Source organism: Staurois parvus, unplaced genomic scaffold (assembly GCF_062004578.1).
Source record: "Staurois parvus isolate SC_StPar_1 unplaced genomic scaffold, SC_StPar_1.0 ptg000303l, whole genome shotgun sequence".
Classification (NCBI taxonomy): domain Eukaryota; kingdom Metazoa; phylum Chordata; class Amphibia; order Anura; family Ranidae; genus Staurois; species Staurois parvus.
In genome coordinates this window covers 11,683,274-11,705,069 of record NW_028318099.1, presented here as the reverse complement: position 1 = coordinate 11,705,069, position 21,796 = coordinate 11,683,274, and the positions used below count along the sequence as shown (strand labels likewise).

General features: G+C 40.5%; 1 protein-coding gene across 8 annotated transcripts in view; it reads left to right on the top strand.

Annotated features, from left to right (window-relative positions):
• ATE1 (arginyltransferase 1) overlaps positions 1-21,796 on the top strand; it is a 136,789-nt gene that overhangs the window by 101,545 nt on the left and 13,448 nt on the right. For 7 of the 8 annotated variants that reach the window (XM_089683236.1, XM_089683239.1, XM_089683241.1 and 4 more), the window contains 2 exons: positions 5,899-6,080; positions 12,902-13,001. In XM_089683236.1, coding sequence (XP_089539362.1) covers positions 5,899-6,080; positions 12,902-13,001 — 282 coding nt within the window. Of the gene's footprint in view, positions 1-5,898; positions 6,081-12,901; positions 13,002-18,165; positions 18,608-21,796 lie in introns of those variants that run through there. The other variant, XM_089683238.1, reaches the window with a different exon arrangement.

The window sequence follows — 21,796 nt, the reverse complement described above, 5'->3', positions numbered from 1 at the left end:
AAGTCATAGCAGGTCAGAAGAAAATATTTGCACGTTTTATCAGGAAGACCATGCTATATAGGAGAAGGGGTGAGATTTGGAAACGGTTTCCCTAAAAATGCTTAAAGGTAAACACTCCATCAGAATTGAAAATGCAGCACTTAGGTGCATACAGGGAGTACAACCTCCACAGCTTGCTGTATTTCTGTTTTTCATATGCTTGTGATACTAGTGAGCCATTTCAAGCCACACCCATTACAATTATATGTTGTGTGTTACTATACCCATTCAGGGCAAGGTGACAGTGTTGGTGTAAAGCCCACCCTCTACCCACGTTGTTGGTATATAAACCAGTGCTTGCTGACAAGGACGTATGTTAGAAAACGTGATGCACAGAGAAGGCAAACACTGCGCCTGTTTAAGGAACAGGCAATTCTTAAGTTTTTCATCATCATTAGTGGAAAAGTGAGCCTGTAACAGTGGCTCTAGCATTGCCACATTATTATTACAATTCTTTCACCTACAGTCCTATTGCATTTAACTTTTAAGAAGGTCTGAACTCTGGAAGCTGTGCCCACAAAATGTAGGCATAGGGCAAAGGACTAGTCATCAGTGTTACCTGCCGTCTCCCTGCTGCTGATTTTTATTTTTCTCTATTACTGAATTGCTGTGCCTTGTTTCACATTGTGTTTCTGTGTGAGAGTGGACATTTTGGTAGAGGAACAGGGCTTTGCCTCTTCATGTCGGAGATGCCCCTTGACAGTGCCAGGACAAGGTCATCCAGCACCCAGGGAAAATATCCCAAACTGTGCCCCCTCATTTGTGATGTGCAAGCTTGGGGGATAATACACTCCGCAGTCACTCACTTGTCAAAATCAGTTCTGCTATCACTACTCCTGTCAGCCTTGTAACAGAAGGAAGGTGCCCTCATCCCTACAGTAAACCATTGTGCCCAGGGCAGCTGCCCCTCTCGCCCACCCCTTGTCTTTGCCCTGCTCCTTGATGCCAAGTGATCTGAAAATTGCAAAGGTTCACAAAGCAGAGATTCACAGAATGAAAGAAGCCAAAGCAGGCAGTCATGGACAGCATTGCTTTAGATTTCATACAGCATGTATATTGCTATGAGACTGAATAATTGAAGTCTAGACATACGTATTCCAGGAAGTGCACTCCTATTTTTTCAGGACGAATGCAAGACAAAAAGTAGATTTTTCAAAGTATTGCTTAGGCACAATTCAAATTTCTTGGTGTTACCTATAACATAGTTAATTATTGCTTTTTGAGTTCAGGTTTGCTTTTAGCTTGTTTACCAACAATCACAGTTCTTTTTAGCATTTTATTTAACATAGTGCTTTTTTGTAGGCCATATACATGACCAGTATTGGTGTTTCTTAGAGCTGAATAGAAAAATGTATTCCCCATGTCCTCTGCTCTCTTACTTTCTTTGCTGTGATGCCAAACTGTGCCAGCTTCTTCAGCTACAGAAAGCCTTTTAATATATGTTTGAAATGGCAAATTCTCTGCTAATCCTCTCCACGTGCGTGTCGCTTTCATTTCTCTGTATAGCACATTTCGTGCTGTTTCACATTCTGTGCTCATAAATCACATCACTATGTGTAGCTGCAAATTTCTGCTAGGCCTTCCCTCCTGCTGTCTTTGCTAGGCTCCTTCCCCCTCAACAGCTTATTATGGTTTCAGTTTTCACCCTCTGCCCTGCCATGTCAATGTGCCATGGAGGTTACACCTTTTTTGACCAGTGTAAAGTTGTCTATAGCTGAGTCGAGCACAAAAAATTTCGATTAGCAGTAAAATGAGGACAGTCCAGAATAAAGCTGGCTATAGACGAGTAGTTTTTTTTGTTCAGTCAGTGGGATGAATGGACAAAAAACGAAGGGATTCCTTCATCCAGGCAAACAAGGTGTGTGGAGGAGTCCCCCTGCCAGGGTATTGTGTTTGGCAAGTGGTTCACCATGCTGCAGAATACACGAATTAGTGGATTCAGCCACTGATCAACAAAAGTTTTCCAGCCTGTCCATTCAACAGAAGTCACTCTAACAGTCTACTTTTACTGAACAGGGACGGCCACACTCAGATCAAAATTTGATCAACTCTTGCTGAACTAGCATCCCTCTATGGCCATCTTAAGGGCTTTGTTCCTCTGACTGTAGAAGACATTCCGTTGTTTTATTGACATCTCTCTGGTCAGTGAGAGATGTGGAAAGAGTTCTGCTGGGTTCACAATGGTGCGGTGCAATGTGGTGCAATTTTTACATGTAATTTGGAGTGGCAGTTCAGTGCGATTTTGTGGTGCAATTTGTGCTTTTCAAATGCCATTTTCATGGGCTATAGAAATTAACCCCTTCCAGCTGACCATCTCTTGGCCCTTTAAGAGTTCTAAGGCCCACCTGCTGAGCGGTTGCATATATGCATGCGGCCAGCATGAAAAGGTTCAAATCTTACCACTCTGCACTAAACTAGCACAGGACCCGTTTTTGAACCTCACCAGAAGCGCTTCACATCTACAGTATGTGAACAGCTTTCATAGGAAGCAATGTTTTTTCACTTGACATGCAAATCTATGCATTCTGGAAGGCATCAGATTCGCATAAGTGTGAAGCAGGACTCATCTGTTATTTTTGCACTTTTTTCACATCCCATTCCTCTGACATGAGTAACATATTAGGGCAATCCCTCCCACCAAGATTTATCCTTAGAGACATTTTCCCCAGAGTGGCTTTTTGAACACAGCTTGTCACAGTGACTTTATGATGGAATGTAAAATTTTCCATCAAGCAAGAAGACCTTTGTGACTGATGAAAATAACTAGCGAATGGTTGTGTGTTATGCCATTTACCACCCAAATTCCATATATGCTAATAGGGAATAAATACAGTGGTTCTGGAAACGTCCTCAGGTGCCAGGAAACACAGTGGTACGTGGCAGGCAGATACAATAAACTGGTGCCTGGGCTCCGTGATTCCCAAAACTATTACTAAAGCTTGGTGTGCCCTTTGTCAGGGCAGGGAGAGATTGTTATCAATGCAAACCCCTCACATGCAGGGCAGTGCTAGTGTGTGGGGGCTTTGGGTACAGAGTGCTCTCCTGAAAGTTTACATTCCTTTGAATGGCATGTGGCATTAAATGGAATGCATTGTAATGGTATGTATCCTGTAATAACAGTCTCAGGAAGCAGTAAACTATTGTATGCTGTACTGTTTTCTGACATTTACATCCAATGCATTAACCAGTGGAAGGGCAAAGAATGGTGGGTGCTGAAGGATCTGCCATCATCCTTTTAAGTGGTACAGTGTGACAAATCTTTAGCATGGCTTACAGAGCCATGTAGCATTGTTGGGAATTCTAGTTTATCTAGTACTCACTTATCTTCTATGTGTCTAGTTGTCACAAGCAAAGTTTTAAGCTGTAAATATGACACGCACATCAGCCTATGTACCGCCAACTTTTACCAATCATATATAATTTTATTGGAGGGATGTTAGTTATGCCAGATATTAAATAGTCAATCATATCATTTGTATCTGTGCCTAGACCAGCCTTTCTCAACCAGGGTGCCTTGAGGTTTCTTCAGGGGTGCCTTGGCAAAATGTCTAAAAATTGCCCAAAACTTATATACAAGCCAGCGGGTGGAACAAGCCTGCCTTTTATTTACACAAAGCCACAGGTTTTCATTTTGCACCACTAAGACCTTCTAGCCGCCAGTGTCCTGACAACCAATGACATCACTTGATAAGGAGGATGTCAGTTGCCTGCACAGCATCCTAGTTTGACCCTCCCCTGCTCCTCTCCGTCAGTGCTGGGGTCACATTAGCTCAGTAATGGAGAAAAACTGAGGGAGAAGAGAAACATTGGAATACTTGTCAGTACCAGTGTGCAGAAGTGTATTTGCTTTGGAAGAATAAATCCTCTCTAATGTTGGGTGTCCTACATGTGTGGATGTTGCTGCATTATATAAAACTATTAGAATAGTTTTTCACATTTTAGAATGGGGTGCCTCAAGACTGTCCATAATTTTAAAGGGTGCCTCGGACTGTCCATAATTTTAAAGGGTACCTTCACTGAAAAAAAGTTGAGAAACACTGGTCTAGACTATGGACATTAAATTATTTACTCTTAGCAAGCAGTTAAAGCGTTTTCAGCCCTGACTTTTCTAGTTGATTGTACTGTGAAGTGATTTATCCTCAAAGATCACAACAAAGACTCTAAAATCAGGTGCATTTTCTAACATATGAAACATCTCCAGTTTACATTAGAAGGCTGACAAGCTTCCAAAATTCAGTTGTAATAGAAAGAGTACCCCTATTGCAGACATTGAGGACAAATTTCTATGCAATCACTATAGCTACAGACCTCCTTGTTTAAGGCCTCATTTCACACAGATGTTTATTAGCTCCAAAGTCCTCCGTGGCTCTGTAGGTGTCGTGTACAGCCCACCATACAAGTAAATGGCTGTACACACCTGCATTCTTTTACACACTGATGCTCCTGTGCATCAGCGTTTACTCACGCATATGCGTACAGTGGTTTTACTCAAATGGGAGGCTGACACATTCAGGAAATACAAAAAAGAAAAAAGTCAGCGTTAAATGGAAAAAGAAATGAGTAGCTTGATGTGAGCATTGAATATTAATATTTGCATTTTGAGGTGCTGCACTATTTATTTTCACATTCAGGAAATAAGCATGCGCTGGTAAACATTGATGCCCAGGAGCCTCAGTGTTCACGGGTACAGGCTTGTACATTATATGGCAGGCTGGACGCGCCACCTCCAGCTCCCCAGGCACAGGAAAGTGATATTACACTTGAGGACTTTGGTGTACACCTGCATTATGAGGAACTCTGTTAATGACACCCCTCCTTCTTCTTCTCTTTTTTTTTTTTTCTTTTTAACATTTTTATTTCTGAACTTGGAGTCTTACTCTTCTTGCTACATTCTCAATTACTATAAAACAAATGTAAAGAGTTGGTAAGCTACGCTCACATATAAATGTGTTAGGTAGACATGTGAACTAGGATCACAACCAGAGTTTTTATTTGTAGTTTGCCATAAAATGCTCAGACTGCCACATCCCACCATAGTTTATAAGGAAACATACCTCCGCATTGCATAATTAAAGGTACTTTACATTTAGTCCATGTATTTTCCCATTTCAAACTACTGCTTGATACAAATGCAAAAACATGCATCTTTGTCACTTTCTGGCACGGTTAAGGCAGACCATGGCAAATTATTTAGAAAGCAAAGGCAACATTTTAATGTAACTGTCAACATCAGACTGCGGCTAGACACAAGTTTATGGTTCAATGATTGATTATTTTTCTAAAAGACAGGATTAGAAGAATACATGGTTGTATTCGCTGCACATGCATTTTTATATGGATACCTGTGTCAATGGTTTGGGGAAAGCAGAAACTGTTAGAAAGGAAGACCAAAACTAACAAATCAGCTGTTCTCTATAGCTCAAACATCTGTGTGCTACAGTCACATTTCATCTTATGTGTATGAGTACCTCTAGGAAACATTCATTTTGTAAGCTAAAATGAAGTGAATTGTACAAGCAAGCATTTTCACAGATGAAGTCCTGTGTTCTGTCATTTACTATACTCATACCCTCAACAGCATGTACATTCTGTCCACAATGTCCTTATTTGGTCTCCTAATGTAACCACGTGGTAAAAAATAATGCCTGACATGGTAAGGACATGGTTTTTTTTTTATGTGCACAAATATCCTTGTGTATCAAGTCAATGAATGATAATGTATATTATAACTTGATAAAGCATCAATCTTGATTATTGTCATCATTTTATATTAAGTGATTTTGCTATAAATAGCATTTCAAAAGTATAACTATTTTTAATACTTCTATATTTATATGTTAATTTTTCTTCTCTTAACAGCCAGAGACTCGGCCCGATGGTCTTGCTTGTGGTTATGGCTCTTTTCACCAGCAGTACTTATTGGATGGGAAGATAATTGCAGTGGGTGTCATTGACATCCTTCCCTATTGTGTATCTTCTGTATACCTCTTCTATGACCCTGATTACTCATTCCTCTCCCTTGGTGTTTACTCTGCTCTCAGGTAAAAAAGAAAGGAATATTTTCCTGTTTAGGATATTCAGTTACTTAGTGTTACTAAACCCATGACCCTGAATTCACTATATCTGGTCTCCCACAGTACACACAACATAGAAATGCAATTATTTTAGTAAATAAAAACTGCTAATTACCTTTTTTCATCAGCAGTATATAGCATTCTTATGATTTCTATTGGTGTCCTTCTGAGCAATGGTTAAAGCTTGTAGGAGGAGTTTTCATTCTGCTCTGACTGTCCTATGAGGCTGCATAATACCTGACCCTCTGTCTGGACAGCACTGATTGGCCCTGTGCTGATCACATGCACCCTCCCAAAGAAGAAAAAAACTCTCTAGCAATGCACACCAAACTAAGCATGTGCAGAGTGACTCCTAGAGCTATGTACTATCAGCAGGTGGGACAGTAGAAGAAGGGGAGGATCAGAGAAGACAGGATCAAACAGCCTTTTAACACAATGCGGAGGGTTAACCCCTTAGGTTCCACAGTGAGTATAACAAGCATGCTTTACTGCAAATAGAGACTGATTTTATTGTTGTGGGTTTAGTAACACTGTGTTCCAGAGGCATTGTAAACAATGTAGAAATTGTTTTTATTTTTTATATTCAAGCTACTATTCTGAACTAGTGGACAATCAGGTTTGACACAACTCTTTTTATTCTCCCTTTTGTAAGCTAAAAGCTGGTCTGGACCCTGCAGATAATCATTTAGTATGACAGGGTCCACTCTAAAGTTTGCATTACATTGTAACATTATTCATGATACAGAATTGTCAGAAACATATGGTTTTATCTGACAAGTGATCTGGGACGACTGTATTTTTTTTTTGTGATAAATTATCACTTTAATTTTAGCATCATCAGAATGTTATCACAACTTTTGAAAGCTGCAGGGGAATGCTTATTTTCAAAGCTACATTGTGTATTTATTTTATGTACATTTCAAGTGTATGTCAAGCCAAAAACTTTGCTCCTAATTTTTAATAGAGTGGGCAAGGATTGGAATTCTTGTTGGACTTTTCATCTATCTTGACTTCCTGCCCTGCTGAAATTGTTTTGATCAAAAGAAGCAAAAGAAAATCTGCAACAGGGACACAAACAAAAAAATCTGTGGTTCAAGGCCTTCCCCCTACTCTACTAAAAAAAAAAAAAAAAGTATATTAACCACCTCCCGCCCGCCATATAGTCCAATGACGGGCGCAAGGTGGTTCTCTCGTTCTGGGAGGACGTCATATCACGTCCTCCCATTCTCACCGCACATGCGCGGCTCATGATCAGTGTGCCCTGATGATCAGTGTGGCCCCAGAAGTGCCACCTGTCAGTGTCCATCAGTGCCAGCTGCCAGTGCTGAACAGTGCCATGTGCCAGTGCCACATCAATGCCACATATCAGTGCCTACTAGTGCACATCAATGCCAAATATCAGTGCCCATCTGAGCTGCCTTTCAGTGTCACCTATCAGTGCCAGTCAGTGCCACCTATCAATACCAATCAGTGCCACCTATCAATACCAATCAGTGCCACCTATCAGTGTGCATCAGTGCCGCCTATCATTGCCCGTCAGTGCCGCCTAACAGTGCCTGTCAGTGCCATATATCAGTGCTGCCTTTCAGTGCCCATCAGTGATGCCTGTCAATGCCCATCAGTGCCACCTATCAGTGTCCATCAGTGCAGCCTATCAGTGCCCATCACTGCAGCCTCATTAGCGCTCATCAGTAAAGGAGTAAAATCACTTATTTACAAAATTTTACAACAAAAACTAAGAAAACATTTTTTTTTATATATTTTCTGCGGTTTTTGGTTTGTTTAAGAAAAAATAAAAAACCCCGAGGTGATTAAATACCACCAAAATAAAGCTCTATCTGTCACAAAAAAATGATAAAAATGTCATATGGGTGCAGTGTTGCATGACCGCGCAATTGTCATTCAAAGTGTGACAGCGCTGAGAGCTGGAAATTGGCCTGGGCAGGAAGGGGGTATAAGTGCCCTGTAGGCAAGCGGTTTATTCTGTCTGTGTTACTTTTGGGGTGTTCCTCCAAGTTCCTGACTATCAAAACATCAGAAGGACAATACAAGTGAAGGTAGATAGCAGTAAAAACCCAATAGAGGTGCTAGCCCTTCCCCCACGTAAAACTGAGGGGAAAAAAAAAGTTTTAACTAGACATACTGTACACTTTAATAACATGTTTTCATTTACATTGTTCTACACACAGAATTTTGTTTTTGTCTTTTTTTTTTTTTAATTTTGCAATGCATATTGCAATATATCAATATGTCAGATAGTGTATTCCATGATAAAAAATGAATTCATGAAATGTGTATGTGTGCAGCACAAGCAATACAAAAGTGTATGTAGTGTTTTAGGGAAATAAGAAAAAAAATTAACCTGTTCCCAGTCTATTCACACTAAAATCAAACTAAAAGCACTCCAAAAGAAGACCATATTCATCTCTGTTGTTATAGGCATTTTGGAGAAATTTAATGTTATCATCCATAGTAATAAATAAAATCAACAGAATTGCACTCTGCTGCAGACTCTGTCTCTCTCCTCCCCCTGGATTGCAGGAGCAGGCTGTCCACGATTGTGAGCCACCCAGTATCCACATGTACATTTTCCAAAGAGAGATGCTCACCATTAAGCAAATATTTATATTTATATACTTTATTGTAAAGCAAGAGGATGCAGTATACAGAATCCATCTAATGCGACAGCTACTCTATTGCATAATGAACGACGTATGTGGCTGTAGACAGGTCTATGCCATTCCCTGCACAAACCCAAACATGTACAACCCTGGACATGGCCTCCAAATAGCAGCGTAAACCCACATACAGTTGCATACAGCCATTCATTACTGTTGTCAGCTGTACATGTCAGCTGTACATGGCAACTGTGTATCCCGGGTGCAAAAATATGCCCACAGTGTACATTATACGACCTTTTGCACCCTGAATACGTGGCCTTAAAAAACAAACAAAGCCTGACTTTTTATAGTCTTTGACTTTAAAGCATCTCAAAGATCATAACAATCAAGAGTGTTCAGTGCATTCTAGAGTGTACTGTGATTGTCAGGAGCGAAGTGGGGATGTTTTGCTGGTAAATGGAATGTTTACATTCTTGTGAATAAAAATAAATAGTAATATGTCCATCATCCAATGGGGGTACTGAGGAATTCAGAAACAGTCTGGACATATGGCCACCTACAGAAGGTTTGAACATTGACAAACAGAAAAGTTTTAGGCCAGCCCCAGTATAATTCCTTAGCTACCTAGCATGTCTGTTATTTGCTAGTAACAACTTTTTGTTAGCTCTGCTGAAAAAAAATAAAGTGTAACTTATTTGTCTAGCGTCCTTGGGGTGAACATGCGGAGCTATTCTGGAATGTGACCTCTAGGAACTTGGCTCTGTATTGTGGTGCTCTCAGGGCCTTAGTGTACTGTGTTAGTCGCGAAGTGCTTTCCAGACTTTCCAGACCCAAAGCCCCATGGGTAACCCTGCCTAGAGAAGGTTCACTTAGATGACCAAGTAGAAGCACCTTTTCAAATCTGCCGCTGCTAGTTTTACCACTGAACAATCAAGCACTGACATCAATATGCTGGCTGAAATGCTGTGTGTGCCGTTCTGTGTTCTTTCCCACCATTTAGCCTGAAAAAAAGCATCCTCCTGCTGCTGCTCTTGAAGCATCAGTCTGTTTCCATTGCCCACCTACAATTACTTGGTCATGTCCAAATGTCCAAAACACTCAGCATCCCCAGCTGCTTGGGTTGACCAGTAGTGAAGCCTTACCTCACATTGGACCTAGTTGTTTACCACTGCACAGTACAACATGTATTCCCAAAGACACACAGCAGACAGCCTCACTGATTGGAGAGTACAGGGGTGAGAGGGCAAAGAAAATGTTTCCTTTTTTCCACAGCATTACACATCTTGCATGATACATGCCAACATATAACATAACTTTGTCTCAAGTTATCCAGGTAGTTATTATACACATCAATTATATCTCAGAGTGTTCAAGTCATTTCTCTCTGCAAGCTGGAAACCCCCTGAAGGGTCCTGGGTCCCACCTGAAAGTGTGCTGACAAACAGTTTGTAAAAAATTGTCTGTACCCATTGTGAATGCTCTTGAGATACATGTTAACAGAAACTCCACTAAAAATTGAAAGGTGTGCTCACCTTTTGGAACTTCACTGAAAGACAATTGAATTCCTTCCTCAGACCCCCATTTGAAGTAACTGGTATGGCTCTCTGTCCTGTGTTAATCCTGATCTGCCAAACCATGTCAGGATAGGTTGAATCCATTAAAGGGGATCCCTCCACTGCAGGAGTAGGCGCTAATGTTACAGTGCAGCTGGAGCAAACGTCTGGAGCAAACTTGTGTCTATCATTGGACTTATATCTTTGCAAATGTGGAGGGGACTCTGTGTGCAAGAGACATTTAAGGAACATCTGATTTGCTTGCCCTTCAGAGGTTGTAGTCTTTTCAGATGTGCTCTTGACATCATCATCGGCAATGCCATAGTATGGTCCAGACTCCGTGCAGGAGGTTTGAGGAGGGTGTGGAGGAATCCGACCATCTTCTTCCCTCATGGATTTTAGCAGGAAGTACTAGTAGGCTTTCAGAGCCTAATTCCCATTCAGGCTGTAGGGTCCAAAACCAGAAGTCTGCTAAGACCTCTAAAGGTGTGCCTCCACTTTTATAAATGGGAGCTGCTTGTATGTAAGTTCTCAGGTACTTTGCCTCCCTGACATTTGGGTGTTTAGGACACTGCGTTTTAACTCTCCCGGGTTTAAGGTGTGCCTGCTTTCCCACATCTCATGAAGACACTATCACTGGAAAAATTTGTGTTTCCCTGGATTGTCAGTAGACCACTACTGCTTAAAGCCTGCTGCAGGTACTAAGCCTTTATGGGACCTGATCGCCTTGGGGGTTGGGTTCTCTTCCTATGACTGATCTGCAGCCTTGTGGGGAACACCCTCCATTTCTTCTCTTTTTTTTTTTTCCTATATCAGCTCAGTGCTCTTGGTTTGGCAAAGGTTCCTATCCCTTTTGCAAAGGCTGTGGATGCTTCTCTCGACTGGAGAGCATAGGATGATGCTTAGAACCATGTCCTGTTTCTACAGGTCACACAGAGTTCCCCTGCTAGGTCCCAGAGACAACTGCTGGAGTTTTTGTGAGTGGCCTTTGCTGTTTCTCCTGCTTGCTGCTGTTCAGGTGTGTTTTTATACACCCTACCTCTCTTTTTCAGTCAAGTTGACTTCAGGGTTGGTACTCCTGAGCAGTGTCGGGGTATTTTTTGGCTATCTAGTGCTGGTGGTGGTGATTTGTTTTTTTTTCCAGGTCTGTGGTCTTCCATGGTCTTTGGTAGACTCTCCTGTCTTGCGGAGATGTGGTAAAGTAAAGTTTCTGGCCCTTTCATGGTGCTGCAAGTGGCTGTTGCCCACCCTTCAGTTGGACAGCTTTTGCATCTCCCGACTGTTTATGAATTTCTATGTGCCTCATTAGACAATGGAGAAAACACAAGTTTTGAACTTGGTTCTTACACGTACGTAAAAAAAATTTCAAGTCCAATGAGAGAACACTGGTCCCATCCCTCACTGTTTTTGGTCTTGTGCATTGCTTTCTTACAAAACTGAGTCATGCTGGTAGGGGTTGTATGGGGACTGACTTGCAGCTCCCTGTTTGTCATTGCCCCAACCTTCTGTAGGTGACATCATAACCTGATTTTGTTATTCTTTGACTGATGGCAGGTGATGCAAACTTGATAGTAAGAGGCAAATCCTACCTAAGCCACATTTTGTATTTTTAACATGTGGAGGTAGGTACTGAGGAAGTGCTACACACATATTAAGTCCATAATCACTATAAATAGAAACCAGATAGATTTAAAAGATATTTGTGGTCATTTTATACAATATTTCTTGGGAGATCAGTCACAGCCAATTTGCAAGAGTATAGAGCTGCTGAAACAACATTGCTCCTTCTTTCCCATAACATCCTGCTATAGCAAACATGGAGTTGGGACTACTATATGAGTTGCACAAGGCTTATTGCCCCTCAGGCCACTAACATCCAGGCCTTGAAGTAGAACTATAGGTAAAACCTTTTTTTCTTTTTGGATTGAGTAAGGTAGGTTATAACCCTTGTCAGTTTTTTATTCTGTGCCCCATTGGACAGGTGTACGTTCACTTCCTGTCCCATAGCCAAAACAAGAAGAGAGAAGACATCCCAGCAGATTAAAGGAATCCCTTGGGGGCCCCCAGGTTACCTGGACTAGTGTTCCCATAGGAGAATCTCCTACCTCTTACCTATCTTTTCTAAACCCAAAATGGGATTTTCTTTTACTTTCACGTTGATAACAGTAAACAGAACAAATAGAGAGGGTGAATCTCCCTAACAGGACCACAAACAGCAATTAAAATTGACAGGTTTTCTAATCCCTTTACACTCTATCCAAAACTGAAAAAGAAAAACTTTTGTCTTTAGTTATACTTTAATACATTTTTATGTAGACAGGTGTTGCAGGAAAACTGTATACTGTAGATGTAACACACCGCATGATTTAGTTATATGCTGTCTGTCCATGAATGATGAATGTTTGTTATACTGCTGGGTTAAAGTGACCAGTTAACTTTATCTGTTGGGAGAGTATCTAGGTTATTTGCAGGAATGTGCTGTGAAATGGGAATTCATGGAAGGCTCTTGGGAACATGGAAGAATTTACAATTTTCATAGGTATTTTAAGCTCTGTTTTACTGTAATATGCAACTGCATTAAAGCACTGTCCTATGTTTTGTATTGTGCCAACAGAGAAATAGCATTCACCCGGGAATTACGGGCGAAGGCTGCTGACCTGTGCTACTACTACATGGGCTTCTATATCCACTCTTGTCCTAAAATGAGATACAAGGTGAGCAGATTGCATGTAACATTGTCTCCTGGTTTTACAGAATTTGTTTCAAACAATGAATGCAATAATGAAAGAGATCTTATCAACCATGTTACAACTAATGCCAATGGTATGTATATGTGAGCGCACTAAAAAATCAGAGTAAAAAATGTCAGCCGCTGTGCACAAAGGTAACCAAATAAAACCTTAAATAGACAAAAAGTATATAGGCGCAGCACTAAAAACTTAGTAATAATGAATAGGTGCAAAGTCCATATAATGCATGAGTAAAATTACAAATGAGCAATCAAATATAAAATATATAAATGAAAGACTTTCGCGACACGGCGGAATTGGCAGTCCCCTCTGAAGACGTGCTGGTGCACGAAAAGCGTAAGGAGGAGCCAATTACGCCGTGACGTCACGCCGTCGGAGCATCGTGGAGATACGGCGGCCATCTTTACTCGTGGACGGTTAGTCCAGTTTCTGTCATATTGTTTACTTTTACTCGGATGCATCTATTTAATTAATAAATAAATATTTTAACATACTACACTATGGGCATCTTTTATCCTGACTCCTTTGGGGAGTACTGATTTCCTAGACGCCCAGTGCCAGCCCCAAGCCTCCAGAGAGGGAGCCTCCTGTTAAGTCTGTGTGAGCTGCACCCATCCATCCCTTTAGGGGAACTCCGGACACCCTTGGATCACCCCTAAAATTCCCCAGTATCTATCCTACCCTGAGAGGGAGCCATTCCTACACTGACCTGGCCCAGATGATCCTTCCTGATGACACCAGGATTTAATATACAATGTGCATAATTACTGCGCGTCCGGTGAGTGCGCATTTCTTCTGTTTTTGAAAGCACAAGCACCGACCACAACTATTAGTACTAGACGGGCACGAATTGTCACCAATACGAGCTATCATTTATATATTTTATATTTGATTGCTCATTTTTAATTTTACTCATGCATTATATGGACTTTGCACCTATTCATTATTACTAAGTTTTTAAGCGCTGCACCTAATTACTTCATGTTACAACTAATGAACGTAATATTTAGCATACACCAGTTCGAGTCGTAACAACAACTAATTAAAAATCCTTATTTTTCTATTTATATGGACTATTTGGTAAGAAGCACCTTTTTGCCCAGAAGTGCCATTGCAAATGTTTTCCATAGTAAATAAAAAAAAGATATTAATAATGGAATATGATGTACTGTTATTTTTAGTGTTCTGGTCTCTACTAACAGCTATCAGTTTTATATTCGGCCCACCAGCTTTGCACCTTACTTGTGGAATTCATGGCAAATTCTCTGTATCCCGGGTCTATTTACCTTTTTTAAAGCCATTACAATGAAGGAGTGTCCTTTACTGTATATGATAAAAAATGCAGCAGAAGGTGTTAGATAAGTCCCCTATTTTGCAGTGCAATTCTTCCTTTCTGAAACTGTTAGTTACCAGGCTGTGTTGTTGAATTACTGACAGCAGTACTTTAATCTGCATATTTGTTGCATACTGGTCAATCAGGATATACACCGTGTTCCAAATTATTATGCAAGTGATATTTTTGTCATTTACCTAAATAATTGATGTAAATAACAGCATAATTCTCATGTCATCAACTATTAAGCGTACAATTCAAATTTTATTGAACAAACTTCCTAATGATAACAGTATTTTTTTAAAACATAAAAAACTTACAATGTACTGTTCCAAATTATTACGCACAGTAAGTTTCAAAACACTTTATAGGTTGTAAAGAACTGAAAATTGTCATTTGTTGTGTTTGCAGCATATTTACTGAAATCAAAAGCTATTTCAATCAAACGTTTAACAACATTTTAACTTTTTAAACATTTTAACAGGTCACATTACATTTTAACATATTATTTTATAGCAGCTTCACAAGTCTTGCATCCATTGAACTTGTGAGTTTTTGGACAGTTTCTGCTTGAATTTGCTTGCAAGATGTCAGAATAGCCTCCCAAAGCTGCTGTTTGGATGTAAACTGCCTCCCACCCTCATAGTTCTTTTGCTTGAGGATGTTCCAAAGGTTGTCAATAGGATTGAGGTCAGGGGAGGATGGAGGACACACCATGACTTTCTCTCCTTTTATCCCCATAACAGCCATTGATGCAGAGGTATTATTTGCAGCATGAGATGGTGCATTGTCATGCATGAAGATGATTTTATTACAGAAAGCATAGTTCTTCCTTCTGTACCAGGGAAGAAAGTGGTCAGTCATAAACTCCACATACTTTGCAGAGGTCATCTTTACACCTTCGGGGCCCCTAAAGGGGCCGACCAGCTCTGTTCCCATGATTCTGGCCCAAAACATGACTCCACCACTGCCTTGCTGACGTCCCAGCCTTGTTGGAACAGGGTGGCCATCCACCAACCATCCACTACTCTATCCATCTGGACCATCCAGGGTTGCACGGCACTCATCAGTGAACAGGACTGTTTGAAAATTAGTCTTCATGTATTTTTCTGCCCAATGCAGCCATTTCTGCTTGTGAGAATTGGTTATTGGTGGCCGAATAGAAGGTTTATGCACAGTTGCAAGATTCTGGAGGATTCTACACCTTGATGTCCGTGGGACTCCAGAGGCACCAGCAGCTTCAAATATCTGTTTGCTGCTATGTAATGGTATTTTAGCAGCTGCTCTCTTGATCCGATGCATGGATCTGGCAGAAATCTTCCTCAATGTGCCTTTTATCTGCACAAACCCGTCTGTGCTCTGAATCAGCCACAAATCTCTTAATAGTGCGATGATCACGCTTACGTTTTTGTGAAATATCTAATATTTTCATACCTCGTCCAAGCATTGAACTATTTCACTCTTTTCGGTAGCAGAGAGATCCTTTTTCTTCCCCATATTGCTTGAAAATGGTGCTCTGCTTAATAATGTGGAACACCCTCCTTTAGTAGTTTTTCCTTAAATTGGGCTCACCGGCCAATCTAATTATCACAGGTGTCCGAGATTGTTTTCAGTGATCAAAAGAGCCCTGACACACAATGCCATCCATGAGTTAAACTGTAAAACAAAATATTTAATCTTTGTGACACTTAAATAGAATTTGCATAATAATTTGGAACACGGTGTAGAGAATGTAAAATGTCCAGACCTAGAAATGGCAGGTAAGGTACAGCATATGAAAAATACCCCCAAGGAAAAAAGAGAAGGGGGGTGATGAGATAATGGTTGCATTTCAAAGACATTCATTGTAGGTAACATCATAGGAGACTGTAGGCTAATAATAAGAATCTGTTTTGATGACATAAAAATATACTGTACATATATCTCTTGCTGCGTTGGGGCCATTAATATAGGTCCAAGTAGGGGGGACGTGAGTGATGCTCAGTACCTACTCTTGGGTAGAGTGTCTAGATGAGAAAAAGGGAAGAGAAGGTAAAGGGAAGAATTGATTAGACGACATTCATTTTTATATTTTAGATGTTGGCAGCATCTGTACTTCTTTCTATAGAATTTTTTTAATTCACCACAATATACCTTTTCAACATCCTATCTATGGCAGAGAGCCTACACGCATGTTCTTGCACACTCTCCAGTCCACAAGTTAGCACTGACTCTCACCTAGACAACAGAAAGTATGATGTATATGTACATTGCATTAAGAACTACACAGCTGACAACTCGTGATGATGTGTTGTGATGAGTTAATACCTAATTGAACTTTTGGAAGTTTCAGCAGCAAGAATTTGCAGTTTCTTGCATCTGGAATGCAGGGTGTCTGCTAAGAGCTGCGGCTGCTCAGCCCAAAACAATGACAGGCTGTTGGCAACCATAGCTATCTTTGAATGTTTTCAGCTGTTTTTATAGCCAGTGATTACCTGCGATTAGGGACAGATGATCCTCACTGAATACGGTCAGTTTTTGCCCAGCCATAATCACTGCAGGTAAGCTCTGGCTGTACAAACAGCTGTGACCAGTAACAGGTAACTGCAGCCACAGCACTCCGCACCCACCTGTCATTCTAGTTGCAGGAATCTGCAGATTCTTGCCACTGGAATTTGCAGGGTGTGCCAATTGTCTTTGTGACTAAAGAACAAATCTGCTAAATACAGTGCTCCGCATAAATGAGTACACCCCAACAGATTTGTCAGGAAACCTTTACTTTCTTTTCAACAATCAACATTTTTCTATGGGACACTATACAACATACTCCCACAAATGCGGGCCATTGATTGCAAACAAGGTCTGTTCATTTGCACACACAAAAAAGTATATTTCCTAACAAATTCATTCAAGACCATGTTGCAAAAATGAATACACCCCAATAAAAATCTTAGGAGCAAAGCTAAATTTTAGACAAAATCCTAATTAGCAAGAATTCAACTACAGGTGAGGCTAATTATTCATTAAACAGGTGTCTAGCAGACAGTTGATTATAAAAGGGAGTTACTTAACAAAGAAAACCCCTTCCCATTTCATGCTGTCAGCAATGGCACCACATGGAAGAGAAATATCACTGAGAAAGATAAAATAATTTCTTTGCACAAGAAAGATGAAGGCTACAAGATCAGCAGAGCTTTACTTATTAGTCAGAATACTGTAGCAAAAGTGATACAAAAATTTAACAAAGTTGGAACTGCTACCATCTCACAGAGACGTCCAGGCCGTCCATGGAAGTTTACACCTCGACAGCAGCAACTTCTGATGAGAAGGGTTAAAGAAAATCACCATGCAAGGTCACTGTAGTTAGTTGAAAATATAGAGAGCCACACTGAGGTGATTGTTTCCTGTGACACAATACAGTGTACACTGCAGAGGAATGGCATGCATGGGTGTCGTCCACGAAGGAAGCCTCTCCTAAAGCCCATGCACAAAAAAGCCCACCTAGAATTTGCCAGGGCCCATGCTGAAAAAGAAGACTACTGGGACTCTGTACTTTGGAGTGATGAGACCAAGAAAAATGTTTTTGAAACTGATGGCTTCAAAACTGTATGGCGTCGCAAAGGTGAGTACAAAGAAAGAAGAATGGTGCCTACAGTGAAACATGGTGGTGGCAATGTCCTTCTGTGGAGCTGCATGGGTACTGATGGTGTCAGGGAGCTGCATTTCATTGACTGTATCATGAATTCACAGATGTACTGCTCTATATTGAAAGAGAATATACTACTATAAAGCCACTGTTGCATTTCTTAAGAACAGGTTGAAAGTGATTCAGTGGCCAAGTATATGTCCTGATCTGAACCCAGTCAAATACCTATGAGGACTTCAGAAGAGACAAGTTGAGCATCACTCTCCTTCCAGCATCCAGGTTCTAAAAGAGGTCGTTCTTGAAGAATGGATAAAGATAGATGTTGCAATATGTCGCCAACTTGTTCATTCCATGCCTTGAAGACTTGGCGCTGTCCTTACAAATCATGAAGGTCATACAAAATACTAAATGTAGTAGTTTTTGTTGTGGGTTGTATTCATTTTTGCATCAACTAATTTGAGTAAAACTGAAGATTTTGCAATTTTAAGTTATATTACTAACTTTACTTTCATATAATGAGCTAAACAAATGTTCTATAAGACTCAGTTTTGTCAAAATTTTGCAAATTGTTCTTGTGTTCATTGAGATATTGATTAAAATCTTAGTTTTCAATAGGGGTATACTCATTTATGCTGAGCACTGTACATCACAGGTGTATAAAACAATAGGTTTGCAAAGTCTAACAGTTTGTTTTTCCTAGAAAGCAGTAACAGCCTGAGATAAAAATCCTGTTCCCAACCAGCATGCTGCTGTGAAAGCATCCTTGCTCTCTCTTAGCAATGGTCTGTCTGCAGATGCCCAACATGCCCCTGCTATGTCAGAGCTCGAACTGTCCAATTAGTAGGAAGCATGTGCTATTCTGAAGACAAAGCCATAGGTTTGTCAGACCTGCAGAAAGACCAATACTAAAATGTATTTGCTTTCATGTTTTAGGGACACTAGAGCAGGGCTCGAAAAATGCCAGATGCCATGGTGACTATAATTTGCATCCTGGCACCTGTGCTTTTGTCAGCCCATTCACTTTTGGCACCAGGCGTGAGCAATTCCCATTTCCTAACCCCCCCAAGACATGCAGTTCTGGTCGCCAGGCAGCTGATTTAGTTTCAAAGGGTATCTCCATCTTCACACCTAAAAAAAAAAAACATTAAGACTCTCCTAAAAGCCTTCTCACCGCTGCTGTCCCCATGTCAGAACCATAATCTTTGCAAGGGCTCCTTGACAGCACTGACCAATGAAGTCTGTTTTTTTTCTTCTGAGACAAAAGAAGAGACTCTCATTGGTCAGCACTGTCACAAGACCACACTAACCAATGGCCAGAAGCCCTTGTAAAGATTATTGTTCTACACAGCTTCCAGGGCTGTGCATGGATGTATCACATGTACGGAGATGCACACCAGTGACGACGGGCGGTGCAGTGGCAGATGACGTTACCCCCGGGGGGGGGGGGGGTGGAATTTGTGAATGAGCGAAATTTGTGAAAATCCCCCTGTAACAGGTTTTAATTGTCATTTTTTCAGGTCAACCTATAACCCTGACATAAGGGCATTATGTTGGAGTTATTGGCTGGCCACTCTGCTGTTAGGGTTAGGGGGTGCAAATTACTTGGCATGCCCCTGGCACTAACAACTCACGTTACGGTAAAAAAAAGCTGGCTCCTAACTTTTTAGCTGGCTCCTAGATTCAAAGCAAATTTGCCTGCACTGGAGTTTAGCACTCTTGTGCAGCTAGTGTTGTGAATGTGTACCCTATGAAGAACTGGATGGTATATGTTATGCTAGTATGTATTGTAACATGCTAAGATGCCCCAACTCTGCTGTGGAGGGGGCCTACAAATTGTATTGCAGAGATTAGTTCATTCAAGGGCAATGATGTCACATAGTGGGCGTTGATTACTTTCATCAGTATTGAAATAATTATCTGAAATGTGCAATCCATATCCTATAAAGTCCGTATTTACAGAAAGAGTAAGAGATATTTTTTAAGCTCCATCGGTAGCCTTGGGAACCTACACATCTCGAATATCTCTACCTAATTGCATATTTCACTGAGCACAGTATCTAGTCCTTACGGGGTCATTTCTTTAATTAAAGAGCGTTTTCACAATGATCCTGCTCATAGACACCTTCCCAAGTCACCTGCATTAATGGTTGGTATGCAGGACTTTCATTTCCCTTTAAAGTTGCCGTGTGGTACTTCTCATTTTCTAGATGCCTGTATGTCTCGTGCTGGTTTTGCAGTCTTGAGCATGCAAGCCTGCTGGGATTTTGAGAATTCAAAGATTTGGTTTGTTTTTACAGAGGGTGAGGTATTGCTGCATACCAAGAATTCTGAACAAGAGCTGGGCTGGCGCACATTGCCCTGCAGGACCTTGGTTAGCCGCCAACAAGAGGTTCCCATTCCATGCCACACCCCATTTGTTATTGCTGCCATTATTCAAATCGGTATTCATGTCCCAGAGGCCACTTTTATTGATTTTCATTGGACCGTTACGAATAAACAATTGTTTTCTGGGCTTTGAACCATGGATTTTTGTGATAATCAAGAGATCTATAGACTTTATGCCCTTATTACCAGAAATTACCTGCTAAGTCTTTGCCCTTTGCAATAAATTAAAGCTGGAGCCACTTTGTTATAACCCATGTCGCATAGAACTTGAGTACAAAACCATACACGAGAATTGGTTTTCCTGACCGCCTGCGTGTGTTGGCCAAGTTTTAAAACCTCACACAGCTTCTGATGGCACCAGTACAGTGTAAGTATGAAACTATTTGATGAAAACACAGCTTATGTGCCAGCCATAAAAATGTTATGTGGTGTTTTGATTTTTCAGATGAGAATTTGTTCAGATGAGAAAATAATCTTTTTTTCCATCTTTTAACATAATAAGATTATTGAGCATGTTCATTGACACAGAGTCATAATGATGACCTGCAAGCTGGTGTAACCCATAGCAACCAGATCCGTGTACTGCAGTTAGCTCAGCGTAAATAACCAAATAACCCCTGATTAGTTGTATGGGTTACTGCATTTTGCTGTGAACACAACTTTCATAAAAAAGGCTAAACAGAAGATGGCTTGTTTGTCTGCAGCTCCTTCAACATGCATCCTTGGTTCAGCCGAATATGTGTATTTATGCTGTTGAGGTGAAAGAAGGCAACTGCTGCCACACACCTTTGTTGCTGGCTTACGAGGGAGGAAATGAGCATTTATTCTAACAGCACTGTAAATTTTGATGTCAAATTTCGATTTAGTTTTAGTCATAGTCTTTTGACTAAAATGCCATTTTAGTTTTATTTGTATTTTAGTCTTCTGAATTGTTTTAGTTTTACTTTCAAATGTGTTTTATTGAAAGAAGGAAAATAAGCTTCTTTTAAACAACCATGGTATACAGACATCATTTGACAGCAACACCAAGGAGCTGCGACAAGCTTATCTTCGTGATAATGTAATTTGACAAAAATCATGGCAAACAGAAGTTTAAATCTGGGTACCAAAAAGGAATAACCTTAGATGCGTTGAGGGATAAAAATATATTAACAAAAAGTAGGAAAAACTCAGTTGATCTATGGAGAATATTCACTTTAAGGACAAGTTTCCGGAACAGCTAACCAATAATTCCAGATTTTATTATACTTGGCTGGACATTGCCTATGCACATAAATTAGTTTCTTAAATGGCAATGATGAGTTAACTTCAAGACACCAAGCTTGGAATGTAGGGAGTGAGCTTGCATCCAATGACGAGCTATAAGTTTCCGAGCAGCAAAAAAGGACTTCATATAAGAAGATTGTCCTATATTTA